Below are 26,740 nucleotides of genomic sequence, written 5' to 3'. Positions count from 1 at the left end.
GAATTAAAAAAACGTTAAAAAGCAGCCGGAGCCTAACCTTCCTCTTGGAGAGTATAATCTATATCCTTTGCAGTTATATTACACTGACTGACTTGTCACGCCTAATTAACATTTGCACATATGACCTAAAATGTTGTTTGAAGCTATCTAGTATATATACGTAAGGATGCGCCTACTGTACTTGTACATGTTAAAGTACACCTCCTTCACATCTCAATACAGCCGATCGGCACGGTCACTCTGAAAATTTAAACTATGCCTAAACTATTCAAACCATGTTTCCATGTATTCAAATCGATCTTCAAAAAAAAAAAAAAACTCACATACTTTTAGTTTTACGCCACAAACGATACGCTTCTGAGTGATCCTGAATGGGGCTCCACTCTACCGGTCGTAGCACTAATTACTGAATGAATGAATGAATGAATGAATGAATGAAGACCTTTATTGTATAATTTTACCCAACCGAGCTAAGTACAGGTCACAACAAGTCAAGATATATACATATAAAAGTATCACAAATCTAGTCTAACACAAAAGTTCGGCTTCTAGTAACTAGGGTTAGCATAGCCCAACAGAACTAACCCCAATTACTAGTTACCATGGGACAGATATAAACAAACCCCCAGGCCTAGCCTGTAATTATTAATGCTAATTACTAGTCTTCAAACCCGCCCTACAGACACCCTACAGACACACATATGTTGTTTTCTGCTTTTCCTCTGGTTTCACCAACGCCACAACCGACGGAGTTGAACACCAGTACTTGTATGTTACGTCATACAGGTGTTAACTTTCCTCTGCGCTATTTCCGCTGGGCTGTATACGACAGGCTTAAAATCCTTTGGGCTTAGTTGTGGTTATTTTTCGCGTTGGGATTACTTGAAGCGAGACTGTTGTAGATAAAATCTTCATTTTGTAGAGTGAAAAATTGGTTTTAAAGTGTTTACGTGTCGGACATGACCGGTAGACTGTTTGTAGTGACACTTGGCATTTTCACGTGAGTGACAACAAACACTAACCCTTTCTGTAACTCACACCCGTTCACTTCACGGAATTCCGCTCGCGGTGACTTTTGACCTCGATGAATAATGGAACCTGGTCATATCATATGTAACGCGGACAGGATGGCGTCCAACATTCTGTCCCATATCACCGAAGAGTTTCTCGTCTGTCAGATATGCCTGGAGGACTACGATCGACCTAAGATCCTGCCGTGCCTGCACACCTTCTGCCAGGGGTGTTTGGAGAAGCTGCCGGTGGCCAAATCTACGGACGGGCCGGGGAAACTTTCCTGTCCCACCTGCCGACAGGACGCAGCCCTTCCCAAAGATGGCGTCCGCGCGCTGAAAGACAACTTCCTAGTTACAAAGCTGAGTGACGTTATGAAGCAAACGTCCGACTCGGCACAGGAGGGGATGGGAGAGGCTCGCTGTTCGACGTGCGAGGCAGGTGTACACGCTACATCGTACTGTGTAGACTGTCCAGACTACTTGTGTCAGAACTGTGCCACCAGCCATTGTCGCCCTAAGCCTACACGATCACACCGGGTGGTCACACTGAAGGATTTGAAGTCGGGCAAAGTCTTAGTGTCGGCGAGAACGGGCGAGCCTTCAAAGTGCTCGATTCACAAGGAGGTTCACAAGTTCTACTGCGAGACGTGCCGCCAGGTGATATGTCTACACTGCGTGGTGACTTCGCACAAGGAACACAAGTATGTGGAGGTGGAGGAAGCGGCCGGGAAGGAGATAGGTGCTATGGAAGGGCTTCTGGGGGGCGTCAAAAGAGGCGCCATCCTACAGGACATGTGGCTGGACGAGCTGCGAGGAAGTGGAGAAAAGTGGGCGTCAGAGGTAAAGAAGATGACGAGAGACATCGAAAGGCAAGCGGACGCCATTATCGTCGCTGTCCAGAAGCTGAAAGACCAGCGACTCGTCCAGCTTCGCTCTCTCCACGAGGCACGACAGAAACAGCTGGCGTCTGCCATCAACACTGCCGATACCAGTCTGACCCAGGCAAAGAACACCATCCAGTTTGTAGGGCACCTGTTGGTGAATGGAAACCCGGTAGAGCTTATGACTGTTGCAGAGGGGGTAAAAGAAGAGCTCATGAAACGGTCAGACAACAGCGTGCGTACAAACCTGTCCTCGACCAAAAGTTTCAAAGAGCTAACTTACAACCCAGCCTCTCTTAATATACAGGAAGAGATATCCAAACTCATGGGCGATTTGAAACAGAAAGACGTGGAAGTCGCGATACCTCCTGTCGCTGGGTTGCAGATTAAGGCTAACGCTTCACTCAGTCACTGCAAGGAAGTCAAGCTGTACAAAGCTGTAGGGAAGGCGGGGAAGGCAGAAGGTGAGTTTGACTCGCCCTTGTGCATCGCCATCACAGGTGGACAAGACATCGTGGCTACTGACTACCGCAACAAGTGTCTACAGGTGGTCGACAAGGAGGGAGGGTTCAAGCGTAAGATCGACCTTGGGTTCCAACCGGAGTGTGTGACGGCATTAGACAATGGCGAACTGTTAGTGACCGGAGACGGACCCAAGGTTCACGTCATGAACAGCGAGGGTTCGGGTAAGCGGGTTATCCACGTGAAGAACGTCGCGGAGAAGGACACGGTGGGAGGAGGGATCGCTGTGGACGGGCTCGGACGGATCGTGGTGACCGTCGGCTGGCAGGTCCTCGTCCTGCTGCCGAACGGGACGAGCGTGTGCGAGTTTGGAGATCGGGACTTCGGCTACATCCTCCGGGTCGCCACCGATAGCCGCAACCACGTCATCGTCAGCGACATGCGCAACAACAACGTCAAAGTCTTCGACCCGGAGTACGGGATCGTGTTCAAGTTCGGGAAGCACGGGTCGGGGGACGGGCAGCTGGACCATCCCATGGGACTGTACGTGGATGAAGACGACAACATCATCGTGTGCGACTCGCACAACCACCGTGTGTCTCAGTTTGACCGGGACGGGCTGTTCGTCAGGCACCTGCTGACCCGGGAGGACGGACTGCACTACCCCTGGGGACTCTCACTCATGCAGGACGGCAAGATGGTGGTGTGCGACATGAACAGTAAAAATGGACGTATGAAACTTTTCTCACTCAAATAGACACGTTTTACTAAAGGAATAGTTTCAACAGGAATGGACATGTGGATGAAAATTAAACTTATTAGGCTTCGGAAAAGTTTTGCTTCCGGTCACCCAAAAGCCTGTCGACCTGTTTTCTTTGGTCGACCGCTGTCAAGTGACATATAATTTTTGGTCTGAGTGATGAAACGCTATAGAATTGTTTTTCAACATGTTCACCTAATTTCTGACCCACCGGACGTAGGTCCCCTTTTGTTGTCAACCTGCTTGATATCACATCTGTATAATTGAAATGCAGTGTAGAAAATATTGACATCTTCAACATTTTGGCATTACAAATATTTTGTTGTACTTTTCTGGTGAAATTTAAATGAAAATCCCTACCTGTCGACCCTAACATTTGCTAGCCTGAGTATCATCCTCCGTAGTAACCGCTGGCTCACGACTTTCGCTTGCTAACCACGGATTAGCAAGTGAAAGTCGTGAGCCAGCGGTTACTACGGAGGATGATACTCAGGCTAAACATTTGCAGGACCGCATCAAAACACGGCATTGAATTACTAGGACTACAGTATATTGCAAACGTCTTCAATGCTCAAAAGTTATCCAGACAGTTGTTGTTTGCTTTGGTTGTTCATCATCATCATCATCAATCATTTATCCACCCTATGTAAAGGGTTACTCGGTTATCAGTGTATCCACATGCACATTATAGTACATGTAGCACAACAGCTGCTTTTGCCATACATTGTACCTTAAATCACGCACTTAATATAACGTATTACAAGACGACCAACCAACACGTTAGAATAGTCAAGAGGTAGGGTCACAATGTACTACAGATGTAGTGTATACGTAGTTTATGCCTTATAATGTATGAACTATTCTGTGAATAGTTTCATCAGGTTGGTATGTCATTGAATAAAGAGACTCATCATCTACCTTTTTTTTTTACACGGATTGACAATGTATGGAACTGTACTGCTACTGTGTAGACAGTAACGCATGTCGGTGCATGTAACCCACAGTGACCCGCCGTGTCTTTCTGTACACTTTACCAGTAAATCCCTCTAGAAAGCCATCGATGCATTCCTGGGGATTCACGGTAAGATAAACGGTAAAGGTCACTTATCTGAAATATGTCAGTGTAAACAGGAACTGCATACATGTAGTCACGTAGATGCCATGCTTTCACGGTGTTTGTATGCGCTTATATCGCTGTATAGAAAAAGCAGATATCAAACGTATGATGTATTTCAGAACTGTTTTTTTTTTCTTTGTCCTAGCTTTGGAAAATAAGTCAACGTTTTCCATATAGTTTTGGGTAGTGTCACTGTCCTTGAAAACAAGCACCGTAAACAGATGGCCCTTTAAATAGGCAGCATTTCTTGAGCTGAATTCTGAGACAGGTCTTTGTGTCTTTCAGATAGCCCACAATACTAATTCTTCCTTTGCTGTAATACGCCTGATCGTTCCTTTGCTGACGATTTGTTTGTCATTGTACTGATTGTTGCTGCTTTCTGTTGTCTACACATACATAACGTTACATGTATGGCTACGCCACTAGCAATAATATGTACGAAAGAAACGCACTGGTAATTTTTCGTTGTATCTTTGCGTTTAATAATCGGCCGACGGCCATCAAAATACATTATCTCTCTTCAATATATACATCGTTTTCAACACAAATAGATGTCATACATAATTTCATGACAAGTTCCCGATTCAGAAACACAGAGACGGCCAAGCCTTGTGTTGTTGGAGTCTCTGGATGGCATGCTAAACTACAGACCTAGTTTTCTAAGGAAATCTTTATTTTATACATATATCTATTTAACCTGCCATTTGACGATGACACATGGAAAGAAAGAAGTTCCTATACAATGATAAATTATATATAGTACGGTAATACATCTGTTTTTATGGTCGCAAGGATCTCTACATACACGAACCAGAAGTAATAGCAGAACTTCTTACGTTATACGGTCGGCGTGCCTCGGCGTGGAATGAACGGTCGCTGCAGGAACTGTTGGTGGTTATACCTGACTCTATTTACAGATGGTACATTCTACATCCTGAGATTCATAGTTATGGGAAGTTGCGAATGTGAAGTATTGGGTGGTGACGTCATCAGCTGATACAATGTAAGGACGATCTCACGATGTCTTGTGGACCCGTCACTTGGTCTCGCTCGGTCAAGAGTTATCAAAGGAAATGGCGTTTGGTTGATAGTTGTCTGCAAACGTTGTGTTTTTCTGTGATCCTTCTTCTGTACATGACAGGCTTCACACATGGGTCCCTCGTGTGGAGGGGTTGAAATCTCATGTTCTGCAATAATATTATTTTTCGCTAGGGGTCGCTGGAAACATGCTGGGGCTGCAGTGACATTTCTTTTTGCACAAGGAAACTGGCGGACTAAAAGTCAACTACGTGTGGAACACTGGAACGTTATTCAACAGACATATTTCTTTAAGACAATAAATTGCAATACAATCCTGACTTTCGAAGTCTTATGCTATTTCTGGAAGGGTTGAATACAGTCAGATTTTACTTCACGCCACGGCAAGGCACGGTAGAATGTACAGGAGTGTTCTTGCAGGTGGTTATTTACAGGTGTGCTTGTCTATGATGGTCTCGCAGGTGTTGCACTTGACGTAACAGCACCAGACGAACTTGCAGCCGCACCGCTCCACGAACCGGACCACCTGCGTGTTGTACCCCCGCCCGCAGCACAGCAGGTTACAGCTGTCAGGGCCCGTGGACGTTCTGATAACAACAGAGGGAACTATCGTTACTGACATTGTTATTTGCATTCAACACATGCATTATTACATTAACAACTTCGTTGCAAGTTCATGCCCGAAACAAAGTCAAGCAGTGGTATACATAGTTGTATACTAGGCAAAGAAGGAATTTGAGATTTGTAGATAGATTTCATTATTAGATCATTACAATTGTTAAGATTTCTATTTATTCATACAGCTTCATCCATTTTCCTGAAGCTTTGTTATCACTATGATCATGTGTTCTGTTCTGTTCTGTTCTGTTAATGTTATGATACACTAACCTCCGTCGGGGCTCTCCCCTGGAATAATCATAACTTGCCTTTTGAAAATAATTGTGTATTTCCCTGCTTTCAACATCTAACACCATCATGTAAACTAACTCTCGTCTATAGTGTAGAAAGCCTCTATCAAACTGTTGTAACCTCACACCTGTTGCACTCTCTGCCCCGGGTGCCGAAGATCCCGCGTTTCTTGTCGGACTTGCAGAAGTTTGGAGACTTCTCAAGAAACACCAGTTCATCGTCTCCGATGGGCACCTATGGGGGTGGGGAATTGTCAGCAAGCATATTTCATATTCACATAAACATTGTCCTTTTATCTTTGTAGTGAATTATAAAAAAATCATTCTTAATTACGGTGTTGTGCCTTTCCATCCCAAATGAAAGGATACCCTGGTTTGAACATGACAACGCTCTTACTATGTTAGAACTTGGAAAGCTAAATTGGGCGGGTATTGAGTGGCAGTTACCTTCCGCTGCATCTTCTGCTTCCGCCGTAACCTCCGTCTCGTCTTCCGGAGGATGGGGACTGACGTCATGTACTTCTTTTTCAAGAAATCTCCAACCTGGAGACGTGGAAGAGTAGTGTATTTTTAAAAGTGGTGTTGTGAATGAAAGTCGGAGAAGAGTTTATACACAAACAGGTGATATCGTGACATGACCACACAGGCATGCTCATTCTATACAGGTGAATTGATGTTTGTTTCTTAGATTGTTTGTGTTTGTCTACAAAAGAGAGAAAATGGATTCTATAGTTGCTCGTCAAATGCCTAACTCACCCGTTTGAAGCTGGGTAACGTTTTCCAGCAGGTCTTTACTGCGCATGATCCGGACACGCCATGACACCTGCACTTGACCGACATCTGCTCCTGTATGGCCTGAAACACACCGACAGAACAACATGTCATGGCTGTACTCTTCATCAACGAAAATAACAGGTAGAAAAGTAATCCTACTCTTTGTCGCCACACTTATCACAATGGCACGTATTGTGACAATAGGAGTTACATACAAAGACAACGTTTGCACATAACCGATAACTTTTCATCTCAAAATATTGTCTGCTTCAAGAGAGATTCGCGCCCAATCAGATCCGGGTGTGTGTCGGGATTGTGAGTATCAATGTCTACTTTCAAGTACCCTGTTCAAATGATTTTCAGTACAAAGTGTCGAGTGGTCATGATAGCGTGCGCGACCTAGGCTGACGTGGAAGAGCGTCCCCTGTCAACTCACAAGAGAACTGCAATGGTGCTGCACTCGATTTCCTCAAGGCATTCCATGGCTACTGTGAAGTAACGTACGCCTACCGTGCTTAACGACATTTACCCGAGACCTCATTATCGGATAACTACAAATATCTGGGAGTCGCTGGCATTGTGAAGGCATCTCCAACTAGTGTGACGGGAGAATGAGTTCCCCTCCCCTACAAAATTGTCCCTTCTAGCAGGGATCTTCCCCTCATTGTGTGAGACGTTCCCTAACAAGAACAACAATTTCTCCCGTAAACTCTACAGATAAGATTTGCAATGGGAATTTGGGGAGGGGCGTCATGACATACAATGATTTCTATGGAATCTAATACACTTGGCCACAACTTCAGATACCTAGGCTAACGAGCATAATAGGTAGAGATCTTAGGCATCAACACTATTAAAAGTTAGCTAGAAGGTAACAATAGAGCCACCTCAGGCCATATTTACAACACGCCTGACTGTTATGATGCCACCTAACAGATCACCCGGATTGTGCTGAGATTTACAAGACTCTACAACCCCCCTCGGGTCTTGTGCCGTGATCCTTGTTGGCTTTACGTTAAGCTTGAGAAAAGAGCAATGTTATTATTTTTACAGCGTTCTGGTGGAATCAGCATACACATATAACCCTCATGTCTGAGGTTCTGACACGTTAGACTTTAGCAGGAATGTTAGGTATGTCCAGGAAGACTCATCCCTTGATAAAAATGCTGGTTGTTTGTTGTTATTTGCCGAAATCAACAGACTAATGGCGCGACAAAAAGAATATTTTTTTCATCATTGTTTACTCAGCCTATATGGCTACCGTGCTATACATTAAAGATGGTGAATTCTATTTTTGTTATCAGGTTTCTACATTGTTAGTGCTGAAACTACGGCATTCAGACTGTAGTACAAGGGCGAGGTCAGCAAAGCCATCCAAACAACAAGACAGCCACGCCAAAAATAAGCATACGTGACAAAGGTGTTCATCCTGAGAAACATTCCCTTAAGATACCTTAAGTCTGTGTTCTTAGCAAACATGCTTACGTCAGAAGCAGAGGATTGCAGGTGTCATCGTGTGGATCTGGCGACATGTCACCAAGTGAGACCGATATCAGACGGACAATATTGCAAAATAGACACAATATACATCATGCAAGGGACTTCCATACCGACCACACTTTGAGAAGATATATAAACAATTCTATTCTAAACCTTGCAGGTATGCACTTCAGGCGAACGAGAAGAGTTGATTTCTTAGCAACGACAATGACACACTCAGACACAGCCCCCATCAGGGTGGGACCTGTCCTATCGTGTCCCTGGAACAGCCAGGCCCTGTGTTGGGAACACGACATCCCAGTGTCTGTCAACCTGTGACTGTGTTTAGTACAAACATGAGGGGACCACCGGCGGACAGGGATAGAACAGTAGACTAGGAGGTCCGACATCTACATGTGACAGGAGAGGTGACCAAGCAGATAGCGGACACATCGACCAAGCTTGGGAACCAACAAACGGACCAACCGACGGACAAGGTAGCAGCCAACCGACCAACCAAACAATGAACCAACGGCCTATGGCTATGCATTAAATACGCAATGATCGAACCTATAAGTATACACCATTAAACAAGCAAACCAAGTGATACATGTAACGTTATGTAGAATTGAATAGACACACACTCTCTGGTTGCCTGCTCAAATCAAGGGGGTCGTCCTTGCTCAGATTAGCATAAAGAAGTATTGAGCAGGTAAACAGATTCAATTGTAGACCCGATGCGCGAAATGCTGTGTCGCTGAATGTTGTGAAAACATACCCCAGAACTGCCGCGACGCCAACGTTGCCTAATGTGTTTTCATGTTTGGACAGATAGTGTAAACAGGTCAAGGCTCTCTCAAATGAAGCAGGAATGAAAATAATTAACCTGGCGGGAACGTCGCTATTTTCCATGTCAGACTCAATCAGGAATTCTGGGCTTTATGGTAAGAGAGGTTAGGTCAGTGACCTTGAAACGACAGTCGCATAGCAGACCGATAGAATGGAACCTTGAAGGAATTTTCACAAGGACACTTTTTTTCAGGGAGTATGATACCAACTGTCACAAATCTTCCTACATGTGACTTTCGTAAACCCATCGTATCCGTTATCAAAGGTATCTAACGATGCCCCCTGCGAAAGACAGTACCCCGTTACTGTAGCCCCCACCAGTGTGCATTCCAGGGTTCGAACTCCGACAGGTAGGCCGGGAATCGGACCCACGCCCTTGTTACTAAATGTCAAGGCACTACACGTTACTAATTGGTGTTTGGCCTGCCTGAAGAAACGCCAGAAAGATCGGAGGTCCGATTTTCGACAGTTAATCGCCTTGGAGCTGACATGGCAGCACAGAAAACGATCCGGCGGTATGGAAAGAATTAAGCTGCGTGTAAACAGTCGCCGTGTTCTTGATTCAGACTGTCAGAGTTTGTCCACATACCTGTTCTAACACCAACACAACAGGTGGGAGATGGAGGACCTAACACTCGCACAGGGCAGCCAAGGAAAGGAAGCAATTAGCACAGAACACTACACGTTCAAACAAATTCATCTTCATCTTAGCCACTGTCAAACGCACTTAGACATTTTCGTAATTACTTGATATAAGGACTGAGTGCAGTCCTGTTGTTGAACGATAAGTGAGCCCCTGAGGAAACGGAACGTTCGGTTATCTTATAGATATTCCGTGAAGATGAACCCCAGGTGGGCAGGTGATGAGCAGGAGACATTCTTGGGAAAGTGAAGAATGAGGGAGCAGGCGAGACGGATGGGATCGGAAGTGCCCGGCAAAGGTGGTGACACGTACGGGGGAATGTGCGGCCGGCCGGCGCACGGCCTGAAAAGAATTAGTCGCGGTGGCGCGACCTGTCACACGGTCCCCGTATAACGGGGCAAGAGGTCGGCTGCTAATCACTGATGCCGCGTGCTCTGGCGTGTAGAAAGTTTTTCTTTGGTCAATGAGGTTGAGAGAAAACGAGAGGGAGAGGAGAAAAAAGTCACTTCAAGATTCTAAAAAATGCTTAGATTTATGTTCTAAAAAGTTATAGAAGTCTATTCGGTTTGTTAGGAAATAGATTTAGTAGTACACACCATGACACAATTACATATTCGCACATCCCAAGGATCAGGGCTTCAGATCAATGACCAGACAGCAGGTTTCCCCTCCAAAAAATCCCAGAATACCGTTTCTACTCCATTACTTGAACCTTGATTGTGATGGACACTTGTATCCCACCCAATAGCCCCAGGGCAGCAATATGCACAAACAAATGTGGCTATTCAGGTCACTTCTGCACATGATTGGGAAGTATTTAGGAGGTATGCTGATGTGAAGAGAGGACGGACAGAGACTATGTGGGACAGGTGTCAGCGGTGCGGGATGGGTGAGGAAGAAGGATGGCACCACCCTGTGGAGTTCTCGTGTTAACAAGGAGAGACCGTGAGAGATCAGCAGCAGGTCATCTCATCTTCTGTGGGACCGTTACTGCAACAAATTCTCGGAAATTGCTCAATACATGTTATACCCCCTTCACAATAGGCGCGATTCGATCGGAAGACTAGTTTACGAACTCTGATTGACATTTTCGTGAGTAAGACGTCCGGTGTTCTCACGATCATCTTGCGATTTTTAGGGATCGCCGGCAGTTTCCAGGAGTCTTACGACGGTCGCGGTGCAGCGAAACATGTTCTTAACATATGCGACTAGTCGAAGGAAATCTCCAAAATCGCACAGCTGTTACCGAGTCGCAGATTGTGCGTACAAATCGTGCGTACCTTGCAAGGGTATCGGTCAATAGTCTTGCGTCAATCCAACGATTGAAGACCGATAGGCGAGCAAAGACATAGTTATTAATCATCGAGCGTAAATCGGATGGCGAACGCCCGTCAGTTGGGCAACGTTCGGGCGACGTTCGTCCGACTTCCGTTTGTTTACAAATATTGAATTTCTGGGAATGCGAGGGTAATTCTAACATTGTGGCCCCTGTGGCAGTATGTAGGCTGACTTTGTGACACACTTTCTTTTCTTGCGTCATTTCTATTATGCCCGCGCATTCCATTCATTGTTTAAAAAGATTACGACAACAAAATAAGCAACATTTATTGATCTCTTGCCTTTTTTTAGGAACGTTTTGTGTTACCTTGTCCGCGTGCAAGAGGTCATGGGAGGTTTATTATCATAGATTTATTCACCGTCGATCTCACGAGCCTCGCGTATATGTGAGGGGGACAGTTTTGAGGCGAAAAATACGCAAGACCATCTTAAGATCTTAAAATCAGCCGACCTTCCTGCGATCGCGAAGAACGTCCGAAGATCGTATATAATGTGAAGGGGGTATTAAGAACATGTTTCGCTGCACCCCGACCGTCGTAAGACTCCTGAAAACTGCCGGCGATCCGTAAAAATCGCAAGATGATCGTGAGAACACCGGACGTCTTACTCAGGAAAATGTCATTCAGAGTTCGTAAAGTAGTCTTCCGATCGAATCGCGCCTAATGTGAAGGGGGTATAACAAGGGTGGTCCCAAACGACTTCTGCTGCTGGTCAAACGATTTACCGAAGATTGTCAGAATGTCAAGCGGAACAACAACACCAACGAAAGACAAAACGACAAAGCAGTTCCTTGTTTCTATGATGTCGAGGCAGCCCATTAAAATGACTGAAAATTGTCAAACACTATGAAACAGGTGATAAATACCGTCCTACTAAAGAGTATACGGAAGTTTTCTTTCCTCTTTCACATTTTTTCACTAATGAAATTAGGAAATCCTTCCCTGTCGAATAGTCTACATTCTCGGTTCCACTGTCCAGTGATAAGATGTTGTTTTGGATCTAGATGTTCTTTTGTAGGAATTCAATTTGTGGCTGACTGAAAGCATTAATGAATAAGCCGTTACATTTGTTCGAAATTGGCTGTAAGACAAGGTTAAGCTGGGAGACAAACCCCGGTCCTCTCGTGTTAAGGTAGCCGGGGATCGCCCGGAGCTCCCGTCAGATAACTGCTGAATGTGGTGGAAATCATCGCCGCGTGGTGAAGACACAAACGTGTCGTGTTGCCCGGCAGGCGAGGTTATCTACCGGCCCGTCTCACGTGGACTGGGCGGATCAAAGCGCAGGTAATACCACCAGGCCGAGACCGCAGGTCTCTCACTTGTTTCCAATTTCCTTCCTTATCGACACGCTAAGTTGCGAGATAGCGGCGATTAGGAAAGCTGCCCTTTTTTAGGATTATTACAAGACCTAACACTTTGAAGGTTTTCCGTGGGAAAGTAGGGGCGTAAGAAGCGACGGTGTCTGAGACGTGTGTTGTTGATGTAGCAGGTTAAGGAATGAAAGGGATAAACGTGGAACGCTTTGAAGTACTGCAAATCAATTCTTGCAATCTGCATAGTAAGACATTAAGCCAGTGGACATGGTAGCTTGCTTTCCCTACATCTGCGGTCACTGGCTCACAGAGGTGTTAGGTGGAGCACTTGGAAGTGAGAAAACGAGCGACACAGGTGCCTTCTTGCAAAGCCTTCCTTTGTGATGTTATCATTGTTTTCAGTCGAACAATTATTGTATTCTCAATATGACACATTCCCTAATAGCAAACCGTGTTAAGAGGGGTCGGAGACACCCTGATTTACATCGGTAGAACAAGCGGCGCGGCGTCCCTTGAGTTAATCATGTTTCAATCGAGCCTTAATTGCAAATGTCGGATGTGATTAGAGAGCTATGAACCGTGTGCTGCTCCGCCTTTTAATCGTATCGAGAACCAGAACCATCAGAGGAAACCGAGAAATCTTAAATCTTCAAAGGTTTAGGATGAAACAGTTATCTTTTTTTTCAACGTAGGTCTTTTCAAATGGATATGATGATATGTACATGTAAATGTATTCTAGAACTTGTCCTTCAGACAGGATATGACTAGTGGCAAATGCGGTCTCATCGTTTGTGACTCTTGGCAGTGTGATTCCGTCTGACTCTGACTTCACCGCAAGTCCCCAACTTGATGCCACAACACGGCGAGTCCGTACGCAGACGGCCGGTGTTCCTCCCAAGGTTTCCTGGCTGCTATGTTTTGGAAACAGCGAGGATCAAACGTCTGTTGTCTGCACGCACGGCTCGTGACTTTGAAGCGCGCGCAGGCACGCGGGACGGAGGCCGGGAACTGTCCCCTCTCTGTTGCCCAAACTTGAGGCTACTTTGTCGCACTGGTGGACGACAGGACTCGCGTTTCCGCCCGCCTTTGGCAATGGCTCTGGTAATCATGTTTACGGACGATTCAAATGACAATAATTTGCTCATCAGTGATCGCTTGATGAAGGCCGACTTCAGCTACCATTTGCAAGCAGGTGTAGTTTGAGAGTAAATTTGTACATTGTCCCAGTCATCAACAACTGTATGTTGTTGACATTATACTACGTGATACAACCAACTGTGAGGTAACGTTACGTGCGGTTAGAAACGTTTATAGCTCGCGGTAAAAACTCAACACCACGGTCTACAATCAACATTCCACTTGGGACAGAACTGCGAGTGACGGAACACATCTTGGAAGGCAGTAAAGAGTTTATCTTCAAAGATTTCACAATGACTTTACTCTGTAGCATTTAACACGAGGATACTTGGAATAAACATCCGCGTAGTGGAGGCAACATGGTCCGTAAAACGATGCAGACAAGTGCACCCCTTGGCCACTTCCCTTCCCAGCCGATATAAATCCATGTACAAAAAAGACTTGTAGCCTGATACATACTTCGATCGAGTTCTTACTTCGAATAATGAACTTGGCCTCGAGGCATGTGATATCATAGCTTGCCTTGTCCAGCTATACAAGATGTCCGAGACACCAGGATAGTCTACAAACGATGTACAAGTACGTCGTCCATACGCAATCCGTCACCACACACTTCATAGTTCATGGGCATGACGTCACGTTTACCGCCTCCTCCTCCGGAACAGTTTACCTGGCCGCGTGGGTTTGTGGTAAACATTCTCCTGTCTGTCGGACAGTGACAGACACGGCCTGCGTGTCCCGTCCTACAGGTCCGGGGACGTGACGATCCCCAGCATCCTGTCACTCACACCTGACAGGTAGGACGGGTCGTCCTGATTCCCACGGGAATTTCGTAGTGATTCAATAAGATGTCTGTCATCGCATATCTGGTTTACTACACGTTCAAATGTGTTTATATTGATAAACGAGTCATTCGTTACACAAATATCAGCCTCATACGCTGCCACACTGCGGACACACACCAAGACATACAAACAGACAACCACAAAGACTGAACACAATACCTCTGTTTTGACGAAGGTGAAAGCGTCCGGCAAGACTATCCAGGCAAAGAAATAATCTGATGAAAGCTGCATTATATACTTAGTTAAGTGGTTTCTTTCATCATTTGATTGAGAGCGACCAATGTCAGCACAAAGTTTAGAACTCTGAGTGCACAAGGGATGATCACTGAGAGACGCGTCACAGGACGACAGGATAACACCATACTGAATATCGTGCACGATTCTGAGTTGACATCACGCTCGTGAAAAGAGAATATTTAAAGCTGGCATCAGACATTTTATGCTGCATTCCCATATCTCTTTATAATCGTCTGTGTTTATTTTCTCTCTCACATAACACAAGACGGCCGGACCAGGTGTTGAAATGGGAGCTCTAATTGACGACCACGCAGCCCATAACACTTGAACTACCAGTAGATCAAGTCCAACACGTGTCCTTAAAGAAAACACCTCCCCCACCTCACAGTCTTGAAGTTGAAGAAGCTGAGGAAACCAAGGCACGAGACTGTTGATAAGGCTCCCCGGCTGGACAGTGTCTCTCACTGCCTGCCCGCCCGACGACAGACCGGGAGGCGTTCGGAAATGGCGTGTCGCTAGGGTCAGGTCCGACCCTGAACTACACCCAACACATTTAATACTGACACACCGTCTGGCAAACTGGCAAACTGTCATAGACTCAGGAGCTCCGGAGACTGGCTAAACTGGCTCAGCCACAGACCTGATGTCGCTGTTCCCATTTGTCTTCTTAAATCTATCAACTTGAAAAAGTAAAAGAAACAATGGCAATGAACTCTAGTTGCTAATATTAGCATCACCATTGTAAAAAGGAAAATGTAAACTGACGATGAAGAATATACGTAAACGAACAAGTACGAATACTGATACAGTATTTGGGTTAGGCAGTCAAATGTGGATCGTTGAACTTATGTTAAAAAAGCTGTTATTTTTCACTTAATTAATGAACCTTAATATCACATCCTTTTAATAACTGTTTGGGTACTGGGATAGGAGAACAAGAGGCTGCTGTTATGGTGGTGGTGTAAATATGAAAAGCTTTAAAGGTTTGTCATCTTTCCCTGGAAGGAAATATAAGTACGGCTCATTGATTTGTTCTTCTGACAAGCACTGAAGACTGATCACCGCGCCGATCGGCCACGGCCAAGTCATGGTCACGAGAATTAAAAATGGCGCCAATCTTGAAATTTGAGGCAGGTTGTACAGACTTAAAAGTGTCCTGTTGCTTTGCAAAAGGTCGCTATACTCGCCTCCAACAAGCAGACAGAAACTGGCTGTTGTGGATATTTTCATATTACTGCTTTCGGTATCAGTATAAAAGTTTCTGCCACAATTGCCATCTGTCGTCCCGTCTTTGGCATGGTTCAACGAAACCTTCACATTTCCCTGGGACGGAGAATGATAGTGCATGCAGAACAGTAGGGTTTGTGTATCATCTTGTACAATCTTATATGGAGGCTTTATAGAACCCAGACAATTTGCCAGCCCCCAGTCGTTCACTGTCTACAGTACAGTAGACACTTTAATTACATTTGTGTAACACGGTACACAAGTACAAGTTAACAGGGAACAGGAACACCGGCGGAGCTGCACACAAACGTCTCAACAAGTGTGCTGGAAACATTCATTACTCCTTCAAGGTCTGTCTGGACCTCTTTGTCCTTCAAACGGCTTAACAGCCACCAAAGTAGTGACATTGCGCAGACATCAAGGTTTGAGGATTTCAACAAGAGGTCTGGGGACTTTAATAAGCCAATTTGTTCTGTGTGACCCACTCGTAAACATGTGGTAGTGAGAGGTGCGTCTGTACAGGGGAGACAGGTAGGCGTCGTAACAGACTTTAACATGTGTGAAGAAACCTCGAGAGAACACTTGTTATATCTTATCGGAAGAAAGAAACGAGGTTCTAGCCGGCCATGAAGTTCTCAGGAAGGAAGTCTTTAATTTGTCAGGGTCTGTAGAGTTTTTACGTTCACGAGTCCCCGAGCTCATGTTCACACTTCCGAGGTAGAACTTGGGTGGTTGTGAGCGGGTCGGGTTCACCTGCACGGTGTGAGGTGTGTCTGTACAGGCCCGTACAGACTTCCCTGCTCTGTAATTACGGTTAGGGGGAAGGGAAGTGGATGATGTAAAACTCAGGAAATTTGAAGGAAGCGGGAGACACTTTAACATTCCTACACACACTGATATATATGTACGTAAAACACACAAAACTCTTGACAAAGCACCGATGTTGGACTGCAGCCATGCCACATGTAAAACATGGCACTGGCGATGGCAGATCTTCAACCGACATCACTACTGTCTTCTGATTTTAGTAGACAGAAATACCCAATGCAGACATTGACAAAGAAACGTACGTGTTTAAGTACCACCATGTGAAGAACGCGTGCCTTGTGGCTGTTAAATTTACAGCGTTAGTGTAAACGATGATCTATAGTAGCGAGGAGGGCTTAACAGACCAGAAATTGGCAATTTTCTGGCGACCAGGCGAGGATTACCGAGGTGAGCCCCGGACTTTACCGGAGGGACCCGATCAGGGTTATCAAAGCCGCTGGGATGTCGGGGAGAAACCGAAGTCAAGTCGGCATAAACAGAAGCCAGGTGTCAGGTGTGATGTGCGATATGGTCTGGTTTTGGAAAGCATAAACTTTCTCCTCTTCATCAAAATCTACAAAGGAATACTATATATTCTGTGACACTGTAAATATTTCTACAAGCTGAAACTACACCCTGCAAAGAGAAATGGATTTGGAAATCACGTAGTTGTCGTTTGGCTTTTGATTCATCTTCATCTATGTATTTCATTATCACTCTCTGTTGCACGTAAAGTGAGGCATCATTGTAGCTCATCATGTAGAAGCCTCGTGGTTGAGCTCCTGGTTCCCATCAGTTGGTATCTGGGAGACCCCACTTCAATCTTGGACAGGCATCTCGAATGGGCTTGCATCTATCTGTTGAAAGGGATATGTAAGATGGGGGTCCCGCCGCTCCCGCATGTTTAAGGAGAAGTAGTATCAGCCCATCCCTGTGTAAAATATGCCCTGCTACAGAACCAGCGAAGAAGCTTGCTGCACTAGCCCACTGGGTGCTGCCAAGGGTCTGAGGAAATGAATGAATGGACGTTACAAGAATACACACGTTGTATTCCACTGCTTTGCTTTGCTTGCAATTAGCCTTCGGGCATGGTCCCTGAAGTTGCAATAAAGGTTAAGTTACAGAACGTTTACAGTTAGTTTATAGAGTGGTGCCCACTGCACCATTGCAACAGAGTGATGAGAAGTGGTATCTCACTATCTTCTAGGTCGACATAAGTATTGGATTTGTCCAAACAACACTCAAGTAGCACAGCCCTTTCTCCTGTAATCCCCAAACCCACGGCAGCCCTTTGAGCGGCCAGGTGGGAGCTGTATCAATGACAGGATCATCACCTCAGACACACAAACCACACACGAGAACACCGCTTCTTACAAACCTGGGGTCTACACGTAATGCTATACACCATGTCTTACAAACCTGAGGTCTACACGTAATGCCATACACTTCACAGGAATAAAGACCACAATGTAGCGTACTGTATAAGGGTCCTTCACGAAGATTAAGCCATGATAATCCTATCCCAAAGCCTCCCTGCACTCCCATATGAACTTGCTACTGACCGGTCAGAACATATGACCGGTAGTGTACAAAGAGATTCTTATCTTAGGTAAACAATATCGTAGCTCCATAATTTCATCTTGTTGAAACAGGGTTAGTTTACTGTCAAATTACATCCGTGGGTGTGGGAGGTGCCATATAAAACCCGCACTCCGTACACAGCAATATCTCCGTGCTAACACCTGGTCCTGACCATCAGATTCACGGAGACTAATCCGATAACCAATAAGACATCGAGATGTCTGAGAAAGTTTACCAGAAAACAAAGAGTTCGTTATGTCTCTAAGACGCACACTTGTTGCATTCATCGCCATGGTCAAGTCCTCTTTGTCAGCTTGGAATTGTGTCTACTACTTGTGGATGAGTAGACACTAAAAAAAGACGTCCTTAATTCACAAATAGACTACCTACTGCACGCAGACACATAAAGGAGCTTTCCACCTAACGGGAAGGCTCTGTTACATGAATGAGAGCTTGTTCTCTGCCGACTGGAGACCTGCGTTCGTGCAAAGGATCTTGAACTTGAAGTGGAATCCTACAGCGCCGTCTGTTATCACATTAGAGCCAGAGGAAACAACGCGGTTGTCACATTTTCCTTCGTTTCGCTTGTCGGCACCCGTGGGATGGAATACTCTTTGAAGTATTAACTTCGCAACGGGTCCCCTCGAACCTACCTCAACCTACACATTACAATCTTTACTAGCATCGTTTTCTGCTGTTAAAGCTATTCGTCACAGACCACTTCCAGTGACTTTTAAGGGTGCCAATACAAATGATAGTCAAAGAAAGTAAGAATGACTCGCATTAAGACAACTGACCCATGCGTGCTTCCGACGGTGAGCTCATCCCCACACGGAAGTTTTAAGTCATGACCGGTTGCCATGGCAACAAGACGGTACTGATGAACCTTTAAACATCAAACAGGTTTCTCCTGACCCGAGCTAGCTTTCCTGTAACTACTGGGAACGAGATGTGTCATCATGGTCCATCTCAGGGTGGGTAACCGTGGCAGGGGTCTGTCTTCAGTCTCATCAGGACGATTATCTTTCATAGGCAGGGAAGAACATCGCCAGACCCTTGGGTGGTTTTGACATTCAAAACCGTCGTTTCTACGGGGATTTTCAACTCATGTCATGTCCTGACTACACATCTGCCTTCTTAGGCCAATAACATACATTTGATATAACGTATAGCATACACCCCGCCATTCCGTCTGTAGTCACATTTTTTTTGAATCTTATTACCATGTTAATTGCTTTGTAAGAAGGCATACATTGTACAACATGCATAACTGTCGTGCAATTAAGTTCATTCATTCATTCATTTATTTCTAGAACTAGGGCAGTGCTATGTGATACTTTCAACATCAGCACGGCATAGACTTCAGTCCATCTAAACATATTACAACTTGACTGATATGGATATAGCATGTGTTGTGTATGTACGATACTAGTGAGCCAAGATCCTGGCCATCTAAACCGACCAGTTCGCCCGCCCTGCGCACAACATCCCATCCCGCCCGTGACCCTGCCGTCATCAGCCCTGACCTTGCGCCTTCCCGGTCCTGATGATGAAAGATATCAGCCATTTCGGCTCCCAAACCAACACGTGCGAATCGTTTGTCTTCCTCGTTTGGGTTTGTTCTCCAGGATATGGGCTTTAGACAATAGCTACGTCTTGGTTGTATGTAGCCTTGTGACACGGATGATCATGGTATGAGATAGTTCGAAACCACAATGGTGTTCCAAAACAATATTTCGTTGGTTGAGGGATATTTGAGACACCTGTACATTTTGCCCTTAATTCTTTTTTTCATGTTTCGAACCTATCAAATATATACTACAGTACGTTGTAATTGGTGAAGAGATTCATTAAATCATCGGTAGCGATTCAGTTTATTTCACTTCGTGCAAGTCCTAAGCCTTCGGCAAACTTCTAACGTAGCCCCTATAGGTCGCATGACAACAACCACTGTACTTACTACGTAACCTTATCTTAACATAGCATCAGGGAAAATTCGCTCCACGGTAATGAATTCTCTCTTAGTATATCTTTTGAATTCTTATTCTCTATGTGGGTTCTACATAAACCAGACTAACATGGTCCTAGAATATAGATACGTTTGTCATCAATCCATTCATTTAGAGTCATGTACGTCGTACCATCGATATCTCATGATAACATCGCACTTGATGTTCCTTCAAAGTGCCGACAGCCCCCCGCCCCAGGCCCCTGCATGACAAGCCTGAGGAATGCCAGATCAGCACATTGCAGACGAGCCCTTGACCTGCACATCACCACAGCGGTCAAGTCTGTCAGGATGTGTGGGACATGATAGCTTCCAGGAATGTGAAATTGTTTGTGTCCTGTTGGCACACCACAGAAGCGTTTTGATATATTCATCTCTCTAACTACAGCTTTACTGTTAGAATTCTATCGTGATTTCAATTGCGTGACTGTGACTACCGGAACAATACACGGTAGCCTTTGCAAGCGTATATGATATTAGACAGACCCACAGAGAAGAATATATAGACCGACAAACCTCTTGGCTAATTGAATAAGACAAAGCAGGATCGTTTAAGGCCTTGACAGGAACATCTATTTCACGCCCCTAACGGGTGACAGAGAGCAGAGCTGTTACATAAGAGTTACGTGTTTGAAGACCTTTAGTTGACAGTGGGTTAAAAACAGACAAGTGGCATACTCTTCTAACAATTATCCCTGTTGTAGTAAGGTTTGATCTCAGGAGACTTTTGCCTCGAAGCCTACCTATCGCCAATCACAAAATGTATGCCCATCAAAACGGTGTAGAAGAAAAGACAAACGTCAATGTCGTCAAACTAAGTGTTATAATGGTAAACAGAAACGAATTTCTCCAGGAATATTAGTTCACACGTTTGAACTGAAGTTAGGGGCAAAGCAACACTATATCTTTCATCACTTGGAAAATGTAGCACGATCTCAATGAATTAGCAGTGACATCCTCCGCGGCGTACCGCGTCCTCCCGGTCTTTCCTGCCTTAAAGAACTCACTTCCTCCAGATGACCAACTTCAGTCAAGATGATACACAGTTTAAGGGGCAAATGTGTGAGTTCCACACGCCCGGCTATAGCCTCCAGGCACAGACGCCATGGCGGCCATTCTTGCCTTGAAGTTCACAAGTGCGTAGCGAAACGCATCACGGGAGAACGGAAATGATGTTCAGGCTCCACTGGACTTATTAGGCTACATGATCTATTTTTTCTTTGATTTACTCCGAGCTGATTAATAAAATAAGTCGTAGATTCTAGTCTTATCTTTCCCATGGTTAAAGACGAGTAATATATCAATGATAGGGTTTGACACACGTTTCCGTAATGTCCGTTAGCCACGTTGCAAAACTAGGACAGAAAACATCTGTTGTAGTGTAGTCATGCCATGGCCATAGAAAATAGCCTCCTCTTTTGTGCGATGTTAGCATATTGCTCATCGCGGTAACAACAAGTGTACCCGTGCCTTTTACTCATACAACAAAAATAGTGGTGTGTGACTGTGTGTTATAGATTATCAGGTTTTACGGGCGTGAGTGTTGAGTCATATCTAGGCTGCAAAAATACCACTAGTGGCAATCCAATGTACGCTTCTTCTTCTTCTAACAGCTAACCAAATCAAAATTCTAACAACCATGATAATGGTATTGAAGACATCATATTGTATTGTGTGTTCAAAGTTACACACATCCATATAAATAGTATGTTACATTGTTACCAGTTCACGATGCCAAGGACATACCTCGTTAGCCCTGTCATCGCCGCGCCCCCGCCCCATTGGCGCGTAACGTGTCATATTTGGTTCCCTGACGATTAGACCAGAACTCCCCTAACAACTGTGGGTCTATCTTACAGCTGTTACAGACGGAGGAGACAAAAGTACCACCGGAATGTTCTTTACTCGCCAGGAGCGTGCAAAGTTCAAATTGACAAATTGAGGGACATTGTCTATGTCTGTTTGTCGAATCACAGTCATATGTTTCAATCGTATTGAAAAGTCTGATATCAGTTACGGTCAGTGTACAAAATGTGAACTTACATTCTTTCACAACACACAGACGTTTGTGTAATCCGACATTCAATGCGGAATAATTTTAGCTATCTATTGGCCGACACGCTTGTATGACAGTCCGTGTGTTCTGTTAGTGTGAGCAAGCTAACGTTTTTTGGACGGGAGACTTGCTAACAGATACCCATACCCAACATTACTGCGTAAGAACGTTTATGTCACAGTAAGGTCAAGGAGAACGATTTACACCGTCAGGTCTGTGACGGGATGAAGTAAACGATACGGCGGCAGGACAGCTGTAGGCTGGACTGTGGCTCTCACGGGCGCGATTCAACTCCTCTTAGAAGCGCAAAACTGTCAACACCAACTCGGTAATGGACTTGGGTCGCCGCACAAGGTTGGGTACTCTGAAGTAACCTTCGGTGTAAGTACATCTATTAGGTAACCCATGTCACTGTCTACATGTCTTCGTACCATGTACATGTACATGTACATGTGTTCGGGATCATAAATATATCAAGTATTTTGTACTGTTTCATGATGTCGGAGTTCTACCGAAGCGCCTCCCAATGAATCTCTCTTTCAGCACCAAGGACAGGTCACGCGGCGATCTGGACGAGCTTGGACCAGCGCCAACAATCAGTGTTTTAGAAAAGCAAAATGTAACTCATATCAGCAACAACTGACACTGTAAATAAGTTTGGATACTCATCTGTCGTCCATTTGTGAACGTATTGGCACGTTTCGCTTTCCTATTTTGAACCAAGACTTTTACTAGGTTTGCTAAAAAAACACAAAACACAAGCAAACAGAACAGAATGTATTGAAGACAAATACACAGAAGTTTCCGCAGAGAACAGAGCCCAGGTAACGATAAACGATAATGCCATACACGCTTCACAAAACACTAACGCATTAACCCCCGAACCGCACAACAATTCTTCATCATTTAGACCAGTTCGCATTACATGGCCTCTCGCGTATCACTTTCTTCTCTAATGTGTCTAACTAGACAAGTAGGACATTTCAGACAGATTTATGGTTGGAAGGGTCACGGGTTCCAGTCCCATAAAGAGCGCGTTTATGCTAGGGATTACACCCCGAACATGAGCAGGGTAATTGGGGTGATATGTCGCGATCCACAGTGGCAATCTAGTGGACACGTGATCAAGCTCGAGACCTGGTATAGCGCATGTATCGCTGGTTTGGTTTTGCCCTTGGTAAAGGCATGTTACGTATACAGCTCGAGACCTGGTATAGCGCATGTATCGCTGGTTTGGTTTTGCCCTTGGTAAAGGCATGTTACGTATACAGTGCTCACACCACCATGACTTCAGATAGGAAAGTAAAAAGGTACACGTTGTATTATGCGAGGGATGGGCGTGACACACAGTTTGAACAAACATACTGGTGAGTTTGAGTTCCAGATAATGGTTAACGTTTAACTTCAGGCAAAATGTCGGGCTTTGACAAGGGCGGAGTCGCGGGATTACGAACGTAAGCTGACAAATAGTTCGAAATACCAAAGGACAAAAACTCCGTTTTTCTCACGAAATCGACACAAAGACGCTACAAGAGTGAGTGAAACGGTTACATTCTTGCTGTTATCCGGTCTTCTTACGGCTCTATCCTGCGGAATGCTGGATGACAAGGCTATTGTCGCTCGCACAATCCTGTCTAGAGTCAAAGTCCCTGAATTTTGTTGTTTGGTCTTTTGATTGGACTGGACATTAACAGATCAGGTAAGGTCAGAACGTGACGTCGCCAACGGTAATGTGAGGAAACAGTTCGTTCTAAATATTAACATGAACTAGGCAACAAGCCTCTTATAAGATTACTACCTGAAGCTTTAGGAAATAAATATCTCCTTAAGAATAATACACTCAAACTTAAGTTTTCTCTTCCAAGAAAAAAGTGGCCATGGGGAATGGGTGGGGGGTCCAGCACTTAGCGACGACAAACGGAGGACATATTTTGAAGGGTGGACACATCACACAGTGTCGTGAATAAACTAGAAAGGCCGACATTTGCTTAAGAGCAAATACAGCATATTTCAGCCATACCCCTTCCCACGCAACATTGGACTGTTCCAAATCACCCCTGCGCAAAAATGGAACATCATCTTAACAGTACATTATCCCCCAAAGTGGACTGGTATTGTGAATTGATTCCAGGTAAAAACAGAGATTGCTTCTATTTTTCATAAAATGACAATAATCACACCTTCCATTCAGAAAATTTTCATCATGACTGAAAATTGTTGAATGACTTCATGTAATGTCATTAACAATTTTCAGTACGATAACTAGGTGTAAGTTTAAAAAAGTATAAGCTCCTTGTGATGTGGGTACATTTATTATTGCAGTGAACTTTTTTTATTCAAGTAGGGCATACGATTTAATAATTATCAAGCAGGTACAGGCACTGTAGGAGCGTTTGTTTTCTTCAAGCTGTAAAACTGTTAAACTGTTTTACTTTGTATGCAATCAGCCATCGAGCCTATTCTTATTTTAGTTTAACAACTTCCTGCCAGACCCGGAAGATACGATTGAACCTTGTTCGAGGATTTATTTTCGTCTGTCTGGTCAGTCTGTTCATACCCTGGCGCTGAGAGTGTTTTATTGGGCTGAAACTCTGGCAGTTTAAAGTTACTTACAATTTAAATGTTCAAAGTTTATGTCAAACAACAACAGCACTAGGAAATGTGGCCACTATAGACAGGTGGTCACTATAGAGAAAATGCTGATCTATTGACTAGGAGCCATACGTTACACATGATTTCAGTACACTGATCATTAATCATATAAACATTGCACAGGTAAGCCAATTGTTCCCTTCGTGAAACGAAGGGTTTGTTTTGAGTGCTGTTTGTGTGTGAGAGGGACGTTTGTCAGCCTGATATCTGGGGAAGGTATGGATGGATTGTTTTGATATTTGGTATGTGGGTAGGGTTAGACATGAGGAAGGAATGGTAGGAATTGCGTTACGGCAGAGCGTTCTAGCGGAGTGTTATTGTACTGCAGCAGAACTTCCGGTTTTGATATTTTTTTTTTCGGGACTTTTTTGGGTGATGATTTTTACGTGGTAGGTAGCTGTGTAAATGAATAGTAAGGTGTGTAAGTTTTGAGCACTTAGGGGTTTTGCTGGGTCGGTGAAAGTCATTCTTGTGTTAGGTTTTGAGAAGGAATAATGCAAGCAGCTAGGGGTCGATGGATCGGAATGACTGTAGGTATGCAGATAGCTTACGTAGTGATGTACATAATTGTATGATTGTTATGCAAATTAGGAGGTAATTAGCAGAATGCAATAGGTATGTTTGGAAACCGTTGTATGGTGCGTGTCTGTGAACAGAAAAGCTCGCGAACGGCTGGACAGATTGCTCTGATATTTGGTATGTGGGTAGTTCTTGAGAAGGAGAAGAAACGTACGAGGCGTTTTTTCGTTTAGTGGCTTTTGACGGTTTTGCAGGGGATGTTTGTACTTGGAAAATAGTGTATGTGGTGTGGGTATTACGCAATCGTGCTATATTTAGGTGGCATTACGTCATGCCGATACCAGCGTGGGCTGCAGTCTTACCCCGTCTCCACAGGAAGTGACCCCAAAGGTCAACAACAAAATGGTAATACAGGGACAGTACATTATACATGGTGGGGTGTACATGTTTCCCATAAGATTTGATAATCTGTACACCAAGAATAATTGCAATGATGATATTGTATACAGGGGCATATATTATAAGTTTTAAAAGGGTTGTACAATCATGTAACAGTTACTACCGGTACAATACATTGTTGAAAAAAGCAGGGTTTGTTTTTCACAGTAACTTGTAGTCATTGATGAGATTGTTTATAGGGATTGTACATTAGACATATGGAATACACAATGTAGTGGGCTGCGTTGTGAAACAAAGAATGTTACATCATCATTGTTGCAAGCAACAAGTCGAAAATAATTATCTGTATTGCAGGAGTTGTATATTATACTTAACCCTCATCCGACCGTTACATTTTTACGACGAATCTGACCGTATGGGGTCATTTTTGACCCCATCTTGTTTTGCTCATAGACATATTTCTGCTGGCTTATTTTGTCATGTCTATGTATTTACTGTTTCACCAATCTATGACAAACATTTTAACAAGTTTTGGTGTCAGTAGTTATTACTCATTATCATAATTTATGCAGAAAATGAGGAGAAACCACATTTGCTCTGAAAATCTACCATACTCAACCTACTTAAACAAGGTTTGAATTAAGATTTCTAAACAAAGGTTTTGATGCTGCCATAATACTTATAGCATAATAATGCTA

The 26,740-nt window shown here is 44.4% G+C and overlaps 2 protein-coding genes across 2 annotated transcripts in view; one reads left to right on the top strand and one right to left on the bottom strand.

Moving 5' to 3' along the window:
• Positions 1 to 441: 441 nt before the first annotated feature.
• LOC118415984 (tripartite motif-containing protein 3-like) lies at positions 442 to 4,587 on the top strand. The gene has a single exon (XM_035820987.1). It carries the CDS (start codon positions 1,092 to 1,094, stop codon positions 3,111 to 3,113), a length of 2,022 nt encoding a protein of 673 aa, XP_035676880.1. The 5' UTR covers positions 442 to 1,091; the 3' UTR covers positions 3,114 to 4,587.
• A 101-nt stretch (positions 4,588 to 4,688) lies between these two features.
• Positions 4,689 to 26,740, bottom strand: part of LOC118415996 (protein Wnt-16-like) — a 41,899-nt gene continuing 19,847 nt past the window's right edge. Inside the window, exons 4-7 of the mRNA XM_035821021.1 lie at positions 6,936 to 7,034; positions 6,627 to 6,722; positions 6,308 to 6,414; positions 4,689 to 5,858 (exon numbers count right to left, since the gene is read on the bottom strand). Of these exons, the coding sequence (XP_035676914.1) occupies positions 5,696 to 5,858; positions 6,308 to 6,414; positions 6,627 to 6,722; positions 6,936 to 7,034 (465 nt within the window). The 3' untranslated portion in view covers positions 4,689 to 5,695. The remainder of the gene's footprint in view (positions 5,859 to 6,307; positions 6,415 to 6,626; positions 6,723 to 6,935; positions 7,035 to 26,740) is intronic.

The sequence above is a fragment of the Branchiostoma floridae genome, chromosome 5 (genome assembly GCF_000003815.2).
Source record: "Branchiostoma floridae strain S238N-H82 chromosome 5, Bfl_VNyyK, whole genome shotgun sequence".
Taxonomy (NCBI): domain Eukaryota; kingdom Metazoa; phylum Chordata; class Leptocardii; order Amphioxiformes; family Branchiostomatidae; genus Branchiostoma; species Branchiostoma floridae.
The sequence above is the reverse complement of the archived record's forward strand: the minus strand, read 5'-3'. Positions and strand labels throughout refer to the sequence as shown.

Excerpts from the sequence above, each read along its gene's own strand:
- LOC118415984 (XM_035820987.1), top strand. The coding sequence starts at position 1,092 with ATGGAACCTGGTCATATCATATGTAACGCGGACAGGATGGCGTCCAAC.